Raw genomic sequence first — 18,804 nt, 5'->3', positions numbered from 1 at the left:
CACCAATATTCAACAGAGGCAGCGTTTTTCCTACTGTCCCTTAACGCATAGTAATGTAGTATGCCTGTGTGATCCAATTATGAACTGTAATTAGTTCCTATCGTTTGCTTTTAATATAAATATATTATTTAGCATAAATAGTACCAAAGATAATCATGATTAATAGAAGTGTAGTATAACAGATCTGCGCACTTCAGTGTAGGAAAATAGCACATTAGAATAAAGTAAAGTTAATGCCCCACTTCTCTTCTTTTATTGTGGTTTCCTCAGTTACAGAGGACTGTATTTTATGTAATATTCTGCTTCTGGCAAAATGTGTTTTAGGGTGGGTTTTTTTTTCCATTGAGGCTAATTATACTGACTAAATTTAAGACTACAACCAATTTTTTATCATTGCCACCCCAGTTCTTTCTCTGTGGCCAGAGAAAGGACTAAACCAAGTGTATTTCTTAATTTTTATTTTACTCCCTGGTTTCTTTCTATATATGAATATGATTTCAAATACTGCTGCAACTTTAATCTGCCTTGCTGTACCCAGTTGCAAACCCTGGATTGCTGCTTTATTATTTAACCAGAGTTCAGTTTAAATTGTGATTTATGTTTCATATGTAGCATTTAAGCAGGAAAACTGGGTGTGGCAAAATGGGTCAGACTTCAAATTCCCAGAACCATCAGTATTACTGAGTTCATGCCTCAATGTGCAGGGTCTCGGAGGCTTATGATTAGTTGATATATTCTGCTGCTTCATATTCAATATGGCAGTACTGTTAAAATTACAATGAAAACAACTGCTTATGAATAGGTATCTGGCATACAAACCAGAAAATCCTGAGATCCTTCACCATGAATCTATTGATCCTATGAGGGAAATGTGGGGGAAATTGTAGAGTGATAGAACAGAGAAAATGGCTGTTATGCTGCTGACTGAGGGGTGGCTGCAGTAGAATCCTTCCCAAGCTACTGGGTTAACAAAAATGAAAGTGTACTGTAAATGCTCTGCCCTCTCTTTTGTTGGGGTGCTTCCCATGTGGCTGGGACTAGCTAGAAAGGATGAAAAATCTTGGAAGCACATTTACGTAGTAGGATCAGAGGTGTGAGGCTTACATGGTTTACAAAACAAAATTTGCATTCTAGATTGTTTTGCATCAAGTTCTAGTACTGCCTACTCAGAATCTTGCCTTTCTTTGGCTTCTCAAAATTGAAAATACATAAGTAGCACGCATTATAATATTTCCACAATAAGAGGAAAAAACGTCTGCACCTTTAATAAAAACATACTCTTCTGGATTAGAGTAAAATAGTCCACCTCCAAAAGTGTCTATTCAAATGTATCCACTTAAAGCCAACTATGAAGGCAGTGGTCCTACCCAGCATTGGACATCTAAATTACATGGCTAGCTAAAATGATTAGTAGTTAAGTGGACCAACCATTTCCATAATATGATTCTTGGAGGGACAGTTTTTTTATTGGATATACCTGAAGAATCCTTGAACAAATGTAGAAGCAATTTTTGAAAGTCCAATCTCGGATAACAATAGCAGGTAAGTATATTTAGAGAAATGAAAAGGTAATTCCCACCCCTTAGTTCCAAATCATAATGGTGTCATCACAAAACCCCAGTTTGGCTTCTGCCACTTCTTTAAAAACTCAGTCTGTAACTAATTATATTTGGTATTTTCTTGCCCTAGAAATTAACATTGGCTATTAAATGTTAATGAGCTATAAATAAAAAGGGTGGTGATAATGAAGCTTATAGATTGAGCTCAGGTGTTAGTAAATGCATTCATGCCATTTTCTTGATAGCATTTCAGGAATGGTTTGCCATAGTTTTATTCCAGGGTGTTTTTTGGGACTTCCCAATCTAACTAATAGCCATTAAATTCCCAGTTGTTCCCTCATCCAAGTATTTACTGGAGAGACTGCTTAGTTTCTGAGTTCAGCCAAGGTCAGCTTAAGCGTTGTAATAAAATCTGCCTCATGAATACTGTAAGCGGAAGGTCAGAATAATGGTAATATAAATGTCAGTGTCTTTTAACATAATGACCTTTAATACCATCCCAGGCAAGTTATTCATAATAGAGGCTTTCAAAATATGTGATTGCCCCCCAAAATCAGATTTTTAAACTTTTGTTAGTTGACCAGGATCATAATAGTGAGATGGGAGGCCATATAAAAAGTAAAATTGCAACTAAAAACTAGAAAAATCTAACCAATTGACTCAAAGATCAAATGGGAATTTTTTTTTACTACCCATTCCTTTCTGAAAAGTAGGTCCAATAAACAGGAGGATTTGTGAATTTAAGAGTTCATTTCCATAATTATGGGGACCTGCTCCTTAATTTGACAGCAGCCCCAATTCCCCCCAAAATAAGAAACATGTAGGGATAGACTAGAATATTGAAATCCAATATTATGCAGAGATGTATGATCTTGAGGTCATGGGAATGCATGAAACCTCTGGAATCTGGGTGCAGACCAAGTTTCTCTCCAAAAACATCTGGCAAATTGGTATTCGTTAGATTTCAATCCTATCTTTTCTCCAAAACAGCTTACATTGCACTCCCCCCCTCAAATTTGTCCTGTTGACAACCCTATTAGGTAGGTTGAACTGAAAGTTAGTGACAGTCCCAAAATCTCTCATGAGTTTGAGCCTGGGTGTTACTAATCCTAATCACTAACTGCTACATCAGATTGGCCATAATTACATAGTAGTAATTATGTACCCTAATATGTATTAAATGCATAATGGCATAATTATAAGTACATTTTAGTTTCAGTTTACATAAAATCAGATCTAATTATTCCTGGTCACACTGTTTTTGCGATGTACCCTCATCCTGCATGCCATTCAAGCTAAGTGCAGTGCCTGAAGTACAAAAATACCATCCTGGGCAAGTTATTCATAATAGAGGCTTTCAAAATATGTGATTGCCCCCCAAAATCAGATTTTTGAACTTTTGTTAGTTGACCAGGGTCACAATAGTGCATCCAGAACATAAATGTGCATCCAGAATATAAAGGGAGATATAGGACCTTAAAACTTTTTGCAGGATGGATTGCTATCTGGTGCCCTTGGAAACTGAAAATTGGATAGCTATTTTATTTTCACTTTTCTTGCTTTTTATAGAATTTTCTCTGTGCAGATTCATCATCTAAAGCTGAGAGACCAAAATGTGTTATGGTGTTATAAATGTGTTAAATATAAATGTGTTATATTCCTGTCTGGCATATTAAGTATATGTTTTGATATTAGTGATGATGTGAATTGTAGGTCAGCACATTTAGACTATTTTCCTACACTTTAAGTTTGTTTGACATGGGAAGATCACACAGGGAACCGCCATCTAACTAGAGTACCCAACAGCGTATATTCCAATCATAATTCTTCCACTTGAAAAAGACAAAGTAGCCCTAAACATGGAGTTGCTGAAGCTGAAGGATATTTGGGACATGATTAGACATGAACTATCCTCTAACATGTAATAAATACCTATTATAGAGAAGGAATGCAATTTGCAGAAGGTGTTTTCCTTCTAACTTCTAATATAATTGGTAGAGGAAATAATCAGGCAGTGATCTTTGTTCCAAAGTTGAGACATTTGCACAAACAAGCACTAACAGCTTTTCATAATTATATGTTTTAATACAGCAGCATATGGGGATATTCTGGTAATATACATTTGGTTTATTAATCCAAAGTAACTTTGGGGATAGAGACAAGGATAAGATATACAGTGTGTGTTGTTGTTTATTCGTTTAGTTGCTTCCGACTCTTCGTGACTTCATGGACCAGCCCATGCCAGAGCTTTCTGTCGGTTGTCAACACCCCCAGCTCCCCCAGGGACGAATCCATCACCTCTAGAATATCATCTATCCATCTTGCCCTTGGTCGGCCCCTCTTCCTTTTGCCTTCCACTCTCCCTAGCATCAGCATCTTCTCTAGGGTGTCCTGTCTTCTCATTATGTGGCCAAAGTATTTCAGTTTTGCCTTTAATATCATTCCCTCAAGTGAGCAGTCTGGCTTTATTTCCTGGAGTATGGACTGGTTTGATCTTCTTGCAGTCCAAGGCACTCTCAGAATTTTCCTCCAACGCCACAGTTCAAAAGCATCTATCTTCCTTCTCTCAGCCTTCCTTATGGTCCAGCTCTCGCAGCCATATGTTACTACGGGGAACACCATTGCTTTAACTATGCGGACCTTTGTTGTCAGTGTGATGTCTCTGCTCTTAACTATTTTATCGAGATTTGTCATTGCTCTTCTCCCAAGGATTAAGCGTCTTCTGATTTCCTGACTGCAGTCAGCATCTGCAGTAATCTTCGCACCTAGAAATACGAAGTCTTTCACTGCTTCTACATTTTCTCCCTCTATTTGCCAGTTATCAATCAAGGTGGTTGCCATAATCTTGCTTTTTTTGAGGTTTAGCTGCAAGCCAGCTTTTGCACTTTCTTCTTTCACCTTCATCATAAGGCTCCTCAGTTCCTCTTCGCTTTCAGCCATCAAAGTGGTATCATCTGCATATCTGAGATTGTTAATGTTTCCTCCAGCGATTTTAACTCCAGCCTTGGATTCCTCAAGCCCAGCATGTCGCATGATGTGTTCTGCGTACAAGTTGAATAGGTAGGGTGAGAGTATACAGCCCTGCCGTACTCCTTTCCCAATCTTAAACCAGTCCGTTGTTCCGTGGTCTGTTCTTACTGTTGGTACTTGGTCATTATACAGAGTCTTCAGGAGGCAGACAAGATGACTTGGTATCCCCATACCGCTAAGAACTTGCCACAATTTGTTATGGTCCACACAGTCAAAGGCTTTAGAATAGTCAATAAAACAGAAATAGATGTTTTTCTGAAACTCCCTGGCTTTTTCCATTATCCATCGGATATTGGCAATTTCGTCCCTAGTTCCTCTGCCTTTTCTAAACCCAGCTTGTACATCTGGCAATTCTCGCTCCATGAATTGCTGACGTCTGCCTTGCAGGATCTTGAGCATTGCCTTACTGGCATGTGAAATGAGTGTCACTGTTCGATAGTTTGAACATTCTTTAGTGTTTCCCTTTTTTGGTATGGGCATATAAGTTGTTTTTTTCCAGTCTGATGGCCATTCTTGTGTTTTCCAAATTTGCTGGCATATAGCATGCAGTACCTTGACAGCATCATCTTGCAAGATTTTGAACAGTTCAGCTGGGATGCCGTCGTCTCCTGCTGCCTTGTTATTAGCAATGCTTCTTAAGGCCCATTCAACCTCACTCTTCAGGATGTCTGGCTCTAGCTCCCTGACCACACCGTCAAAGCTATCCCCGATATTGTTATCCTTCCTATACAGGTCTTCTGTATATTCTTGCCACCTTTTCTTGATCTCTTCTTCTTCTGTTAGGTCCTTGCCATCTTTGTTTTTGATCATACCCATTTTTGCTTGGAATTTACCTCCAGTGTTTCTAATTTTCTGGAAGAGGTCTCTTGTCCTTCCTATTCTATTGTCTTCTTCCACTTCCGCGCATTGCTTGTTTAAAAATAATTCCTTATCTCTTCTGGTTAACCTCTGGAATTTTGCATTTAATTGGGCATATCTCCCCCTATCACTATTGCCTTTTGCTTTCCTTCTTTCTTGGGCTACTTCTAGCGTCTCAGCAGACAGCCATTTTGCCTTCTTGGTTTTCTCTTTCTTTGGGATGTATTTTGTTGCCGCCTCCTGGACAATGTTGCGAACTTCTGTCCATAGTTCTTCCGGGACCCTATCTACTAAGTCCAGTCCCTTAAATCGATTCTTTGCCTCCACTGCATATTCCTTAGGAATATTAGTGAGCTCATATCTAGCTGATCTGTGGGTCTTCCCTACTCTCTTTAGTCTGATCCTAAATTGTGCAAGAAGAAGTTCGTGATCTGAACTACAGTCAGCTCCAGGTCTTGTTTTTACCGACTGTATAGATGTCTGCCACCTTTGGCTGCAAAGGATGTAGTCAATCTGATTTCGGTGTTGTCCATCTGGTGAAGTCCATGTATAAAGCCGTCTCTTAGGTTGTTGGAATACAGGGTGTACCTAAAGTCAATCCCCATAGGCCAATCAAAATATGTTTTATTCGTTTTGTTAATATTTTTTTAAGATAAAATGTTGCTGTACTTAGGAGTGTTCAAAGGTCATGCATCGAATGAGTAAGGAAGTATTTAGAGAGAAAGCAACCAATTTGAACATTTAATGTGATTTATATAATAAATCATCTATGGGGCCTGATTTTTTGTACACCCTGTATATATGGCACTGTTCATTAAATGGCAAGCATGAATAAAAACAAACAATTTAGGATAAAAAGGACAAAATAATGAATATATCTGAGCATAATAAAATATTTCTAAATATGGTAACCTATGCATAAAAGGCAGATATTTACAATAAAAAAGAGTGTCTCTGAGTATGTTCTTAAACTAAGAATGTGTTTTTAGTATCCAATTCATACTGAACTCACAGTTGTTTCACACTCTTTTCTGATTCAAACATCCTTCATTTCAACAGCCCAAGTTTAGCAGAAAATACAATTCTATTTTTCAGAAGTTAAACATGAATTAGAAATGTTTACTAATCTACTGAAAGACATCCAGTGATACACCAGCAGATTTCAGTCTATCTCTTGATATATTTTCTCTTTTAAATTATTTCGACAATAATGAATATTTAAATGCTTCCTATATGTTTACATAAGTTGGCTGGTTTTTAAATGTTAATGAAGCATTGACAACATATTTTGACTGACTGAAGAAGAAGAGTTAAAAAAGAGAATCTACCAAGAATTAGGTTAAATGATTATGTGCCACCAGTAAAAGCTATTGTTGCGTTATCAAATGTAATCTACTAAGAACTCTTAATCCTTTAGGACAGACAAAACAATCAGGTCACGTTCTGTTAATGAATAGAGCCCTTCTCTGGCGCCTTTTGGAAGCATGGACTTTGTGTACTTCACGTGCTTCTATGTTCCAATTTAGCAGCACCTTTTCCAGTGACTTTTTACCTTTGCATTATATAAAGTATTTAAGCAAGTTAGGGAGAGGCAGATTCAGACTTGCAAGATTCTGTTACTATTGCTGTTACAATAAAACTAGTCCTGATCTATATGGTATGGCATTGGTTTCTTAATCTGTCTACTTTGTTGGGCCGACATATGCATAGGACATATCAGTCCTATATATACCTTTGCAACACTGAATTTTTCTTTCGTCTCTGACCACATTAGCAGCTGGATGTCCTTTTCGCTTTGATCCAGGCATATCGTAAGCACCAGTTCTATTCTATTGCCCTTTGCTTTTCCCAGGTAGCTTCTTAGACACCTTCCAACCTCGGGGGTCCATCTTCTGGTATCATATTGATATTGCCATTGTGAATATCCATTTGATGATTCTTGACAGAATACTGGAGTGGGTTGCCCTTTCTTTCTCCAGTGGGTTGTATTTAGTCTGAACCCTTGTCAGTGACCTGCTTTTTTTTATAAGAACTTTATTAAGTTTAAAGCAAAGATAAAAACTACAAAAAAGCAAAAAAAACCACAAAGAGAAAAAGAAAAAAAACCTAGAAAGTGTGAAACACAACAAGAAATTTTTTTTAAAGATTACATAGAGTCAACTTCCAACTTTTAACAGCAAGAATATACAGCAATTACCATAATCAAACCCTTACTCTATATCAAACCAAAATCACATTATTTCTATAAATCATTCCATTAGCACTTTATGAAAATCACCAAATACAATTGTTCCCTCCCCTTACATTAAAAGAAAAAGAAATATATAAACCTCCCAATCAACTTCCTCCCCCAAAGACAACATTTACTTATTTCCTTCCTACCACTATTCTATGCATTTCTATCTAATAGAAATCAAACTAAAATATATATATAAATTGTCTACTTTTATAATTAATAATACTATAACAATCGTAACCCTATTAACCCTAAAACCAAAAATTATTATATCTTATGAATCTTAACTCATTAAGAAGGAATAAAAACAAGCAAACCTTAAAAGCAGTCAGAATAAACATTCTTAAATCTTTACCCCACTTCAAAATATACCAGAGCATTTACATATCTCCATAATACACACAAGGCATTTTTCATAAAAAAGTCAAACAGGCAAACTGTCCCCCTTAGAAACTCAGACTTCTCAGCAAAAAACCTCCCACAGAGCAAAGTTTCTTCTTTCCCATAGCAGTCCACCAGAAAAACAATTCCATGTGTGATTTGTGATTCGGTCTGACTCTTTAACTCCTTCAGCACCAGAATCTGGTCGTCATGATCCAGCACAACAAAAGCTTCAATTTCGCTGTCAGTAGAAACATCTCCATCTTCGCTAGAATCAACTTTTTCCACAACCTCTTCAGCCGGATGAAACATTTTAAAGCTGATGTTTTCTACAATGTCCTGAATATCTTGCCTAATAGCTTGACAGGAATCAGAGAAAATCTGTTTGATCTCACAATGAAGCTCTGAGAATGTCTGCTTAAAATCCTCCATGTTACAGGAAGTAGATTATGGCGCCCCGTAGATACTTAACTGGCAAAAGTAAGCATTAATAAAAGATTTCTGGCATCGTTTAGAAAAGTAAAAGTGATAAGGGGCAACTTACCAGAGAAAGTAGCAACAGAAAGCTGATGATTCAAAACAGCAGATTCAACGTATAGGGAAAAATCAAATTCTTCAAATTCAATACAAAAATAATAGCAAGGATGCACTTATTTATTCTCACTCCTCCTTAATATTTAAATAGAGAAACAAGCCAAAACTTTGAAAGATTTTTAAAAATTAATCCAAAAAACCCCGATAAGCACCGAGATCACTTGTCCTTGCTGTAGAAAGCCTCTTTTGGGGTACATAAACATAATATAAATTGGGTGACTTAGAAATGGGGTGGCTTGACTTAGTGTCCCTTTAAGGCTACAGCGCGGTTTGGAAAATGGTGATGTCCCAGTCTCCCGGCTGCTCTTACCAGTCGAGCACGAATGCTGTTTGCGATCTTCTGACTGCAAGCAACTGTCTGGAAGACAGATGGGATGATTCTGAGTGTTTTCTGTCCATGAAAATGCTCTAGGGCTTTAGGAAAAGCCTGCCTGAGCCCATAAAAAAAGCCACGTTGTCAGATCTTCCTGTGGAGCTCATGACCACAGCTGTTCAGTCGGCCATGTCCCCACCGAAAGTCCGTCTGTGACCTGCTTTTCATGGGATCTGCTTTTTGAGAGTATATATTCCCAGAGGTGATGGACTTGACCTTGGGGGAGCTGGGGGTGGCAACGACCGACAGGAAGCTCTGGCATGGGCTGGTCCATGAAGTCACGAAGAGTCGGAAGTGACTGAATGAATAAACAACAATATTCCCAGTAATATAGTTCACAGCACCCAAGTCACATGGAGAAGCACAAGTCCCTTCACCATTACAAGGTACTAATCATTGAAGGGTTATCCCTTTAAACCTGGATAATAATTAGAGTTTAGCCAAGGCTGAGGCTGGTGGATCTTTAGACTCCAAGTCGTAGTTTCCCTACTTATCCTGTAGGATTATGAACTGTGGCACAGCGACTTCCTTTAATAGATTCCACTGGAGTTGTTAAAGCCACTTAGCCTGTCTTCTGCAAATGAGATAGAATCAATTAAAAAAAGCCTTAGTATTCAGTCCCTGTCACGTTTCTAGCAATCTTCTTGGGGTTTGCCATAAGCCAAGAAATATCCTTGATTTACTTATGAATCTAATTATGCACAAAAAGCATAATGAAGAATGTACTCTTGAAGGTGCCTGTGTGTGTAATTAAATGAATTTTTTATGAAGTTAAAAGCTAAACACAAATATAAAAGAAAGGAGAAAAAGATATAGAAGAAAAATAGGAAAGATAGAAAGATTTTAAAAAGTGATAAGTAATATAGATCGAGAAAAAAGAGAAAGGAAGAAAATACTTAAAGAAGCAACTTCTGATCTTCTTTACAGGAGTTACAAACATAATTAATATTGTTCCCCCCTCCAAAATTACATAACATAGTTCCCCTCTTCCCATATACAGCCTTTTTAATCAGTAAATCCAGAAACCACCAGTTCATTTTTATCAATTTTCAGCAAAAAGTCCATAAGAGTTTCCATTTAGTTATTCAGCTCTGTTCTTAGCATTTTTAAGAAGGAAAAGGCAAGACTGGATAAGAACATGTATAATGTGAGAGGCATCACTAAAACCTGGTGGGAAGATATTCATAATTAGCATACAGTACTGGAAGACTGCAATTTATTCAGAAGAAACAGGCCCAATAGAAAGGGTGGGGATGTTGCATGTATGTAAAGGAAAAATACACTTGCACAAAAAGTCAGGAATCAGAGCATGGGAACCTTGTTGAAAGTATTTGGGTAAAATAAAAGGGAAGAGAAGCAAAAGTGATAGCACCATTGGATTTTATTATTTAGAGCACCTGGACAGGCAGAAGATAGCAGTGAGGTCTTTCTGCATCAGATGGCCAGTCTTTCAAAGAGACCTGCAATAGTGATAATGGAATATTTCAATTATCTTGAGATGTTGTAGGAATCTAACTCTGCTGAGGAAGTTTTCATAGCAATTGGATCACCTTCCTCTCAACCCTCTGCTTAATGGAACATTGTTTTAAACTGTGGTTAAAAAACAATCCATTGATGGGAACTTCTTTTTCTGTCAGATGTTAGTAATGTTGAAAAACAGTCTTCATAATATTTTCAGTTATCCTGATTCCATAGTAATGAATACTGAGATATTGTCTTGGCCTCTCTTCAAAAGTTTGAGAAGTCTATCAGTAATAGTTTGGTATCATAGATTGTTTCAGATTATTTTTAGATGGGTAAAAAAATTTGAAATAGCTTGTTCACTAAGTTTAAAACAGCAAAGTAACGTTAATTACTGGAGAAAAATGCTGTTGGTCTGTCTTTTTGTTTTTGTAACTATTGATATTCAGAGGAAATTTTATGATACTAGTCATAAATGGGAAACTTATAAGTCCTGGTATCTTTTTCTGAGGCCAGAGCCTGGTGAAACAGTGACCATGGCATGGCTATTACTATTATAGATCCTTCTAGTGCTACAATTTTGCCAGAGCTTTGATGAAATAGTGATTGTATCAAAAGATTGTCCCCATTGTTTCTTGACCCACATTGGGCCACAGTAGTTCATCTGTCTCATAGTAGGCCTTTCCTGATCTATCTTGTCCATTACATGTGCCCCCAAAATATGTTTCAGAGGATACTCTAATCTGCAGGAGCAGATTTAGGAGGGCTACATGGGGAAGTATGAATCTACTCAGCTAAAAAGACATTATGATGACAAGGGACCATCCAAATTACATTTTATTCCTTTTCTACAAATGGTGTGATGGGTACTATTTAATGACCCTTTTAGTTTTCTAAACACAGCATTATTGTACCATCACGTTGCAATATTATGGGATTCATAACATTTTAAAAATATTCTTTAAAATGACAAAAACGTTAAAAACATTTTCTTTTTTATAATGTAATTTCTTATTGTTCCTCCATAGACATCAGGCATCCAGAAGAACTCTCTCTTTTAAGAAAGTCCCGGGATCCAACAAAAAAGAAAAAGAAAAAGCTGGATGACCAGTATGAAGATGAAACACTTGAGCTGGAAGGACCACTAATCACACCTGGATCAGGTGGAGCTCCCCCCCACCCCGCTAATAGCATGAGTATGCAGAATGTTGTGGGAAAGGCTTGAAGCAAAAAAAATACCTTTAGCATTTACGAAGGATAATGTTGTATAGTTCACATGATCCCTTGGTGGCTGTGGGAGAAATGGCATTTCAAGCTAAAGTATGCATTGGAGAGATTAACAATATTTAGAAATGATAGTGTTTAATATCCATTCACCCAGTTCTACAACAACAGTAGCACTGTTTCAATAGTATTTTTAGTATTGAGCCTAACTCTTGTAATAATTTGGCCTGTACTAATACAATTGCTTGGACTTTATGCTGAATTTGAGGCGGTTTTCTGCACTTATTTTAGCTTCCTCCTTGCCCATTTGTTCATCATTCTGTACTGGGTGGGTGATACCTGCATTTTAAGTCTGCTGAAGTGCTAGCTTATAAATTCTAAAATATACTCTGTTCTCTTTTACTCCCAGGTAGATCACAGAAAGTTTAAACGCTTTCCATTTTATCCTTGTTTGAGATCTTTCACATTTTAAAAATAGCTTTGTTCTTTGCTTCTTTAATTATGGAATGGCATTCCTGTACAATTTGCTCTGTGGCTTGTTTGTATAAAAGAGAGATTAAATAGAAATGTCGAATTTAAGCAGAGTTGGGCAGTTCTAGGATTTCCAAATACTTTGAGAACAGTTATGACTGAACCTTGTCAGTGGTGCTGTGGAGCCCTTGGTGCTCTCTGAGCTTGGTTGTTTGCTTGCAGACGTGTCATTACCCAGCCAGGTAACATCATCAGTGCTGATGATTTTGCCTAGTGGGTAATGAAACATCTGCAAGCAAACCAAGCTCAGAAAGCACCAAGGGCTCCACAGTTCAACCCTGAGCTTCAGATATTCTCTTCTATTAAGATGATGCTGTACTGAATATATTTCCAAAACAGATATTGAGGGGTATGTAAACTTGCATAAATGAATCCCTGGAAAATAGACAAGACTTAGGAGCTTTTCAAATATGGAGTGAAACAGACTGAAATCTGAAGGGAACAAATTCCACATTGCCAGCACCTCCATAGAAAATACTTTTTAAGATGCAGTGTTGAAATTCTTTACGGGGGGATGATTGGGCACTGAGTTATCAGATTCAGACTTTTGGAGTAGGTTACGAACACATCCAAAGTATGTGCTATTCAGAGCCTTGAATGCCATCAACACTACGTCAGTTGTAATATACTGCTCTGTAGGCAAGTCAGTGTTGTCTCTTGTCCATTGGCATAGCAATGGTGTCTTTATAACCATCAGCATAACAGTCTTCAAAGCTATACCCATCTGCTTTAAGCAGTTCCACCAGTTATTGATTTAGAGTGCTTTGAAAACCTCTGCATACACGCTGGAACTGCAAAAAATTTCCATCTAATTTAGATTACGGTATGATGCTGGCTTGAAGAAACAGCTTTTCCTGTTGTTGTTGTCAGCAGGAACTACTGATACATTTCTGAGATGTGGTAAGGCCAGTCCCAGGAACCCCTGAGGAGAAATGTGTAACAGATCATTTTACCAAAGCAAACCTGAGTGGAAATTTAATGCCCAAACATCTTTCTTGTCTCCTACTTAAAATGCTAGCATCCTCTTTTTAAACAGGAGCCAGAGATGTTGTGTGCCAGCAAATGACTTCATGTCAAATCTAACTTTCCTTGCTGCTTTACTGGATAATCAGATGCTTGAGACTAGAATCCTAAATTTGCTTTCTTAAGACATCAGGCGCAGTGAAATTGTCAGAACAGGTTTCTGTAATTATTATCAGTCATAAGCAAGCATAAAGCAAGCATGGTTATTTGCAAAATGTGTAAGCCTAAAGAGTAAGTGTTTTCAGTTTTCTGAGTGTGGATATATAATTAAACTTCCCAATTTATGCAAGAAAGGGTTTCAAGGAAAAGGAATAATAATTTGAGAGGGAGCTGTAATAACATTAACATGCACTGAAAGGAATCTTGTTTTTGTTAAGTTCTTGTTCTTTTCCCTTGCTCTTGTGCTCGTTTTTGTTTATAACTTACTATAACCTAAAAATCAAGGCCAGTATTGATGGTTAAAGATTAATAGGTGAGTGGTTCCTTTGCCCAGTTAATTTACCTCAAGTCCTTAGTATGTGTTCACCTACCCCTGCCGCGAAAAATAAACCTTGAAGGCCATTTTCTGTTTTCTCAGGTCAGCTGCTTTTCTGTGGAGTGAAAGGAGTCCGTTATCCTGAGTCTAGCCCTGTTTGAGTCTCTCTTTTCCATCCTCCCCCTGATATGCTAAAAATGTGGGTAGGATTCTGTTTTGTGCTTCCCTTTTCCTTGAGTGTGAATGCCCAAACTGGAAGATGCTGCAGTTACTTGTGTGAAGGGACCTCTCTGCAGTTATTCTCTAGCCTCTTTCTGTTTTGCGTTCAGTCGAGGACCAGAGACAATGTTACATCCCGGTAGCTGCAAAACCACTTTTATATGCAGTGAGATGGGTGGAACATGACTCCAAAACTCCAAATTATATTCCACAGTAGTTTCATGTAGGTGTTGAACAGACGTAGCCCTGCGGGATTCCGTCAGTCAGTCGCCTAAGTGTGAAAAAGTCTGCCAGCACTGCTTCTGGACACAGCTAGGAAGGAGCAGAATCCTGTAAAGCTGTGTTCCAAGGCCTAGTCCCACCAAAGAATCCAGAAAAACATCATGCTCAATGGTATCAAAAGTCATTAAGAAGTCCAAGGAGTTTAATAGGCCATGAACCTCCCATCCAGTTTCTGCCATACATTAAGACAACCAAAATACTCCCAACCACACCCAGCCCAGAGGCATAATTGAAATTAATGGATTGATGTCACCCAGATGCATCTGGAGCTGAGGCTTTCATCTTCTTTCCCGGAAACAAAATGTTTTAGACTGCCTTATAATGGCACAGATCTCCTGGGTCAGAAAAGAGTTTCTTCAGTAGGGATCTTGCCTTATTTACACAGGAGGTAATACTTCATTTGATCAGCTCCCTTAACCATGAAGCTAGTTTACTCAATCAGAAAGGCCAAGAATTCCTGGAAGCTTGGCATTCAGACAAATCAGCCATCAGTAGACTCATAGAGATAAACCACATTTACACGCAATTCAAAAGAGACGATAAAAAACCTAGGAAGGAAATAAAAAGACTAAAACACATCCCCTCCAGCAGCTCACATTCAGATAATCAGGGATCAGCACCAGACAAACCAATCAGGCAGAAAACAATAATCAAGGACCCACCAAGAAGAAAAGCACACCCTCACCAACACTGGCAGGGCAAGCTGCTGCATATCAACAGGCAGCAGACCCCACACTCACTCGCACTGATGATGTTACCCGGTTGGGTAATGAAATGCTTGCAAGCAAACAACCAAGCTCAGAGACCACCAAGGACTCCCCAAGAAACAAATAAGGAGCCTCCATCTTTCCCTCTGCCCTGTCTAAACTTTCAAGGCCTGCAACCTGAGAAGTATCAAAAGCAGCAGGATAGATGCTACACTATTGACCTGTAAACTGCCTTCATGTAGAAGTCCAAGTCAAGGCGAATCTGCTTGACTTCATCCACAAAGAATAGTAGAAGCTGCTCGCGGCAATCCTGGCTTGTCCCTTCTAACATCTTGGAGATTCTTCATAGTACAAAAAAGCAATGTAAACCTTTGGTATAGATGCAGTGAAGGCAGAGAAGTAAACACTCCTTGCTGCTGCTTGTTTTTTGAGGAGGGCATCAAATGAGCTACAATCAGTGCTTGTTCTGATCCATTGCAAGAATTCCCACACCTGTACTCCAGCTGTCACCCAGTCTGCATCATTGCTTTCAGTTCCCTAGTAAACTAAGAGGCTGGTCTGTCTCTGTGTGTGAGAGAGATTTCTTAGTAAAGTATGGTCGGTGGTCTAGGTTGTCTCGGTATTCCACAAATCCACAAGGACAACTTTTTCAGGTGTATTCAGTTAACATAGAATTATTAAATGTTGTTTTGTGACTAATCTCTTTCCTGATTATGATCACAATTTCAGTATTGGGTTGTTAATGGAAAAAAATAGCCCCCCACTCTGAAGGAGAAAAGTCATGTGTGGACATTTTTTTAAGAGTTGAAAAATAATGGTAGCAATGGGAATTAGATTGTGAATTAGTCACTTCATTTCAAATTACTTAAAAGTAAAAAATTAATCATGGACTCTGACTGTGCCCTTGCTGCCCACATGAGAATTCCAAAGCATTTTGACTATCCTGCTTTAAAATATACAAATCAAATGTTTTGAATGCCAGCTAATAAGTTCTACTTTATGTGTTTGCCTGGTTCTATTAGATTGCATGCTAATGGTTGAGATTGTTTGACCTCCTTAATGATAAAACACGGATTTTAAGTACATAGATAAACAGTGGATCAGGATTGCTCAACATCATATCTGCAGTCCTTCCAAAGATCTAGCTACTCAAGGCCCTACCCTTTCCTCAACATGCTGGTTTTTATAAATGACTGTTGTTCAATGACTGAATCAGCACTCTTAACAGAGAACAAATCCACAGCTCCTCTTTGTATTCCACCTTCTCTTACTCTCAGCATTCCTTCGCAAAACCTGGGATAATAAATAAACCAGCCTGCTGTTTTGTAACAGTGCTTTTGCTTTTTCTGTTAAAATATGTGAAGCAAATTAGGTTTATTTTTCCAAAACAATGATTATTTTGAAATATGCTTGAGTTTAATGCATATAATACTTGGAAGGTTTCATTATGACTTGGGTGAACTTGGGCTGTGCTAAATAGGAATGAAAGTATTTTGTTTCAGCAAAGAACTAGATCCCTCCTTACATATTTAAGAGAATGCGTGAAGTTCAGAAGGATGTGGTGGGGAAGAGGACAGGATTAAACCCATCTCCCCACCTCCAGATGTCCTTCACGCACACCCATCCCTTCATTCCTGGACCTCATGTGTTAAGCAGAGAGGTCCAAAGAGGAGTTCTATGTGGATTTGCTTGAATAGAAAATATAATTTTCTGTGCAGTGCAAATTCCAATGAAATAGTGTCCATGAATATGCAAAGTTAGTCACGTTCAAATTTGTATGCAGCTCCCCCTCAGATCTGTTCCATGCGGAGCATTTCACACCCAAGGATGTGATCAATCACGCATAAGGATGTAAGGAGCAGAGGGACTGTGTGAAGCCCCCAATTCTTACAACTTTTCATCCTGTACCTATTCAGACAAAATGAGCAAACAGGACTTAGAAATTGCTGCAGAGAAAGCCATTGTAACAGCCTCATGTTTAGATCTTTAATGAAAAGCAGCTGCAGGGAGCCCAGTCAGGAATGGAAAAATCATAACGGAGGAGGAAGGGTTGTTTTGCTATCCAGAATTGCATACCTCTCTCCACCTTTTCTGCACCCATAGCAGAAGAATATATGAGTATCCATAATTTTCCTGAGATGGGTGGAAGAGCATTTACTTTTCTTTTGCTTAAAAATGGAAGGAAAAAAAAAATCCATGTGATATGATTATTTCTGTAAAAGTTCTAGAGCTTCTACTGAGTTTGTTTGTTTGTTCATATATATATATATATATATATATATATATATATATAAAATATTACTGTTCTGCCTTGTTTCACTAGTTGGTTTGAGAGTCTGGATCATTAGATATTTTCCATCAGCAAGATAAAAGATTTTCTTCCATTACAAGTCTAGGGAAACTTAATACTCCACTGAAGAACAAATATATAGATAATGTAGTACAATTTTGAGAATATGTCATGAGCACCTTCATAAAACACCTATCATAAGGGTCTTGCTTGCTCATGGAATAGCTAGACTAGTGGGGATGGCTGGTCTCAACACAGTCATATATTGGAAGACAGACTTTAAGTTCAGCTGTGCAAGGAGCCTATTGGGCTCCCAGAAAGAGGTTCACACGCCCTTTACTGTCCTTTGCCACCATATTGTCTGTCTGGTCTAATGGGTAAATTCTAACTTGGCTGGAAATGTTTGAGTAAACATCTGTCTACAGGTAACTAAGATTTTGAAGAAAGGCATAATCTGAAGGATAACTGTCTCACAAGCTATTTTGAGAAAATATGCATCAGGTCAAAAAGGTGGACAAAATGATTTTTTCTCTTATCTGTAATCAGATCTATTACATCAATTTGCAGTGCAAGGTTGTAGAAAAAGATTCCCCTGGTGCAAAACCCTTGGACTTGTGCCAGATAAGGGGAGCAGAACTGTTCAGCTAATATTTATAAAGAGAAAGGCACAGGAATTTATTGCATCTTAACATAAGTGTTGCCTATGCAGATGAACTGCACAACTCATTTTTGGTGATGTGTCTTCAATACAAAGTATTAGGCAGAACAGTTTGCAAGAAAGATGCAGCTAAAGGTTGAAGTTAGCATCTGCCTGCTCATTGCTTTTTCATGCAAGCTATGTTACAATGCGGGTAATATTTTATAAAAAGAACCTTTTGCAGAATAATAAATAGTTGGGTTTTCCGTAATCTGCTCCAAAAGTGACAACAGTTAGATTAGGTAGGTTTAAGTGAACTAACCAGAATTCTAGAAATGTCATATATGTCTCCATGTGTATCCTGTATCTATTTGCACTGCTTTGATACTAAGAAGATGAACCAAAAATGGAACAAGTTCCATATGTTCTGGATATAGTTTCATTTATTGATAATACCATTTGTGTACACATAATTGCCCAAATAAACCAATCAGTATCTTTCCCTTTCTTAGCTTATATTCCCTATCTGTGAATGTATTATTGGCATTTTAGTGGTGTTAAGCAACCAATTATAAAACATTTTGCATGTTTGAATGGAAGTTTGTTTATTCAACAAATTTATGTGGCTGCCTGTTCAACCAGTGAAACTATTCCCCCCCAAAATAGCTTAGCTGTTGATTCTTAAATTCAATTTCAGCAATTGCTTCTAAAAAATATTCTTCCTGTTATTTGTTCCATAGGCCATCTAAAACTTAACTGTAAATGAATCCCCAAACACAATTATTTCATAGTATAAATGTTTTATAAAGACGTTTTCTGAGAGCCACAATAAGTTTAATGTTAGACTAAGCCAGTGATGATATTATAGTGTGAAGTTCTTTATAGAAATAATGTTATGTAGGCATTTCATGTGGAAATAGATAC

The 18,804-nt window shown here is 37.8% G+C and overlaps 2 protein-coding genes across 4 annotated transcripts in view; one reads left to right on the top strand and one right to left on the bottom strand.

The window, feature by feature from the left end:
- Positions 1-18,804, bottom strand: part of PTGER2 (prostaglandin E receptor 2) — a 449,149-nt gene that overhangs the window by 143,025 nt on the left and 287,320 nt on the right. The window lies entirely within an intron of this gene.
- Positions 1-18,804, top strand: part of FERMT2 (FERM domain containing kindlin 2) — an 87,379-nt gene that overhangs the window by 36,828 nt on the left and 31,747 nt on the right. For all 3 annotated transcript variants that reach the window (XM_063290536.1, XM_063290538.1, XM_063290537.1), the window contains exon 4: positions 11,521-11,655. In XM_063290536.1, the coding sequence (XP_063146606.1) occupies positions 11,521-11,655 (135 nt within the window). The remainder of the gene's footprint in view (positions 1-11,520; positions 11,656-18,804) is intronic.

This window comes from Candoia aspera, chromosome 1 (assembly GCF_035149785.1).
Source record: "Candoia aspera isolate rCanAsp1 chromosome 1, rCanAsp1.hap2, whole genome shotgun sequence".
Lineage (NCBI taxonomy): Eukaryota > Metazoa > Chordata > Lepidosauria > Squamata > Boidae > Candoia > Candoia aspera.
This window is presented reverse-complemented; position numbering and strand designations above follow the sequence as displayed.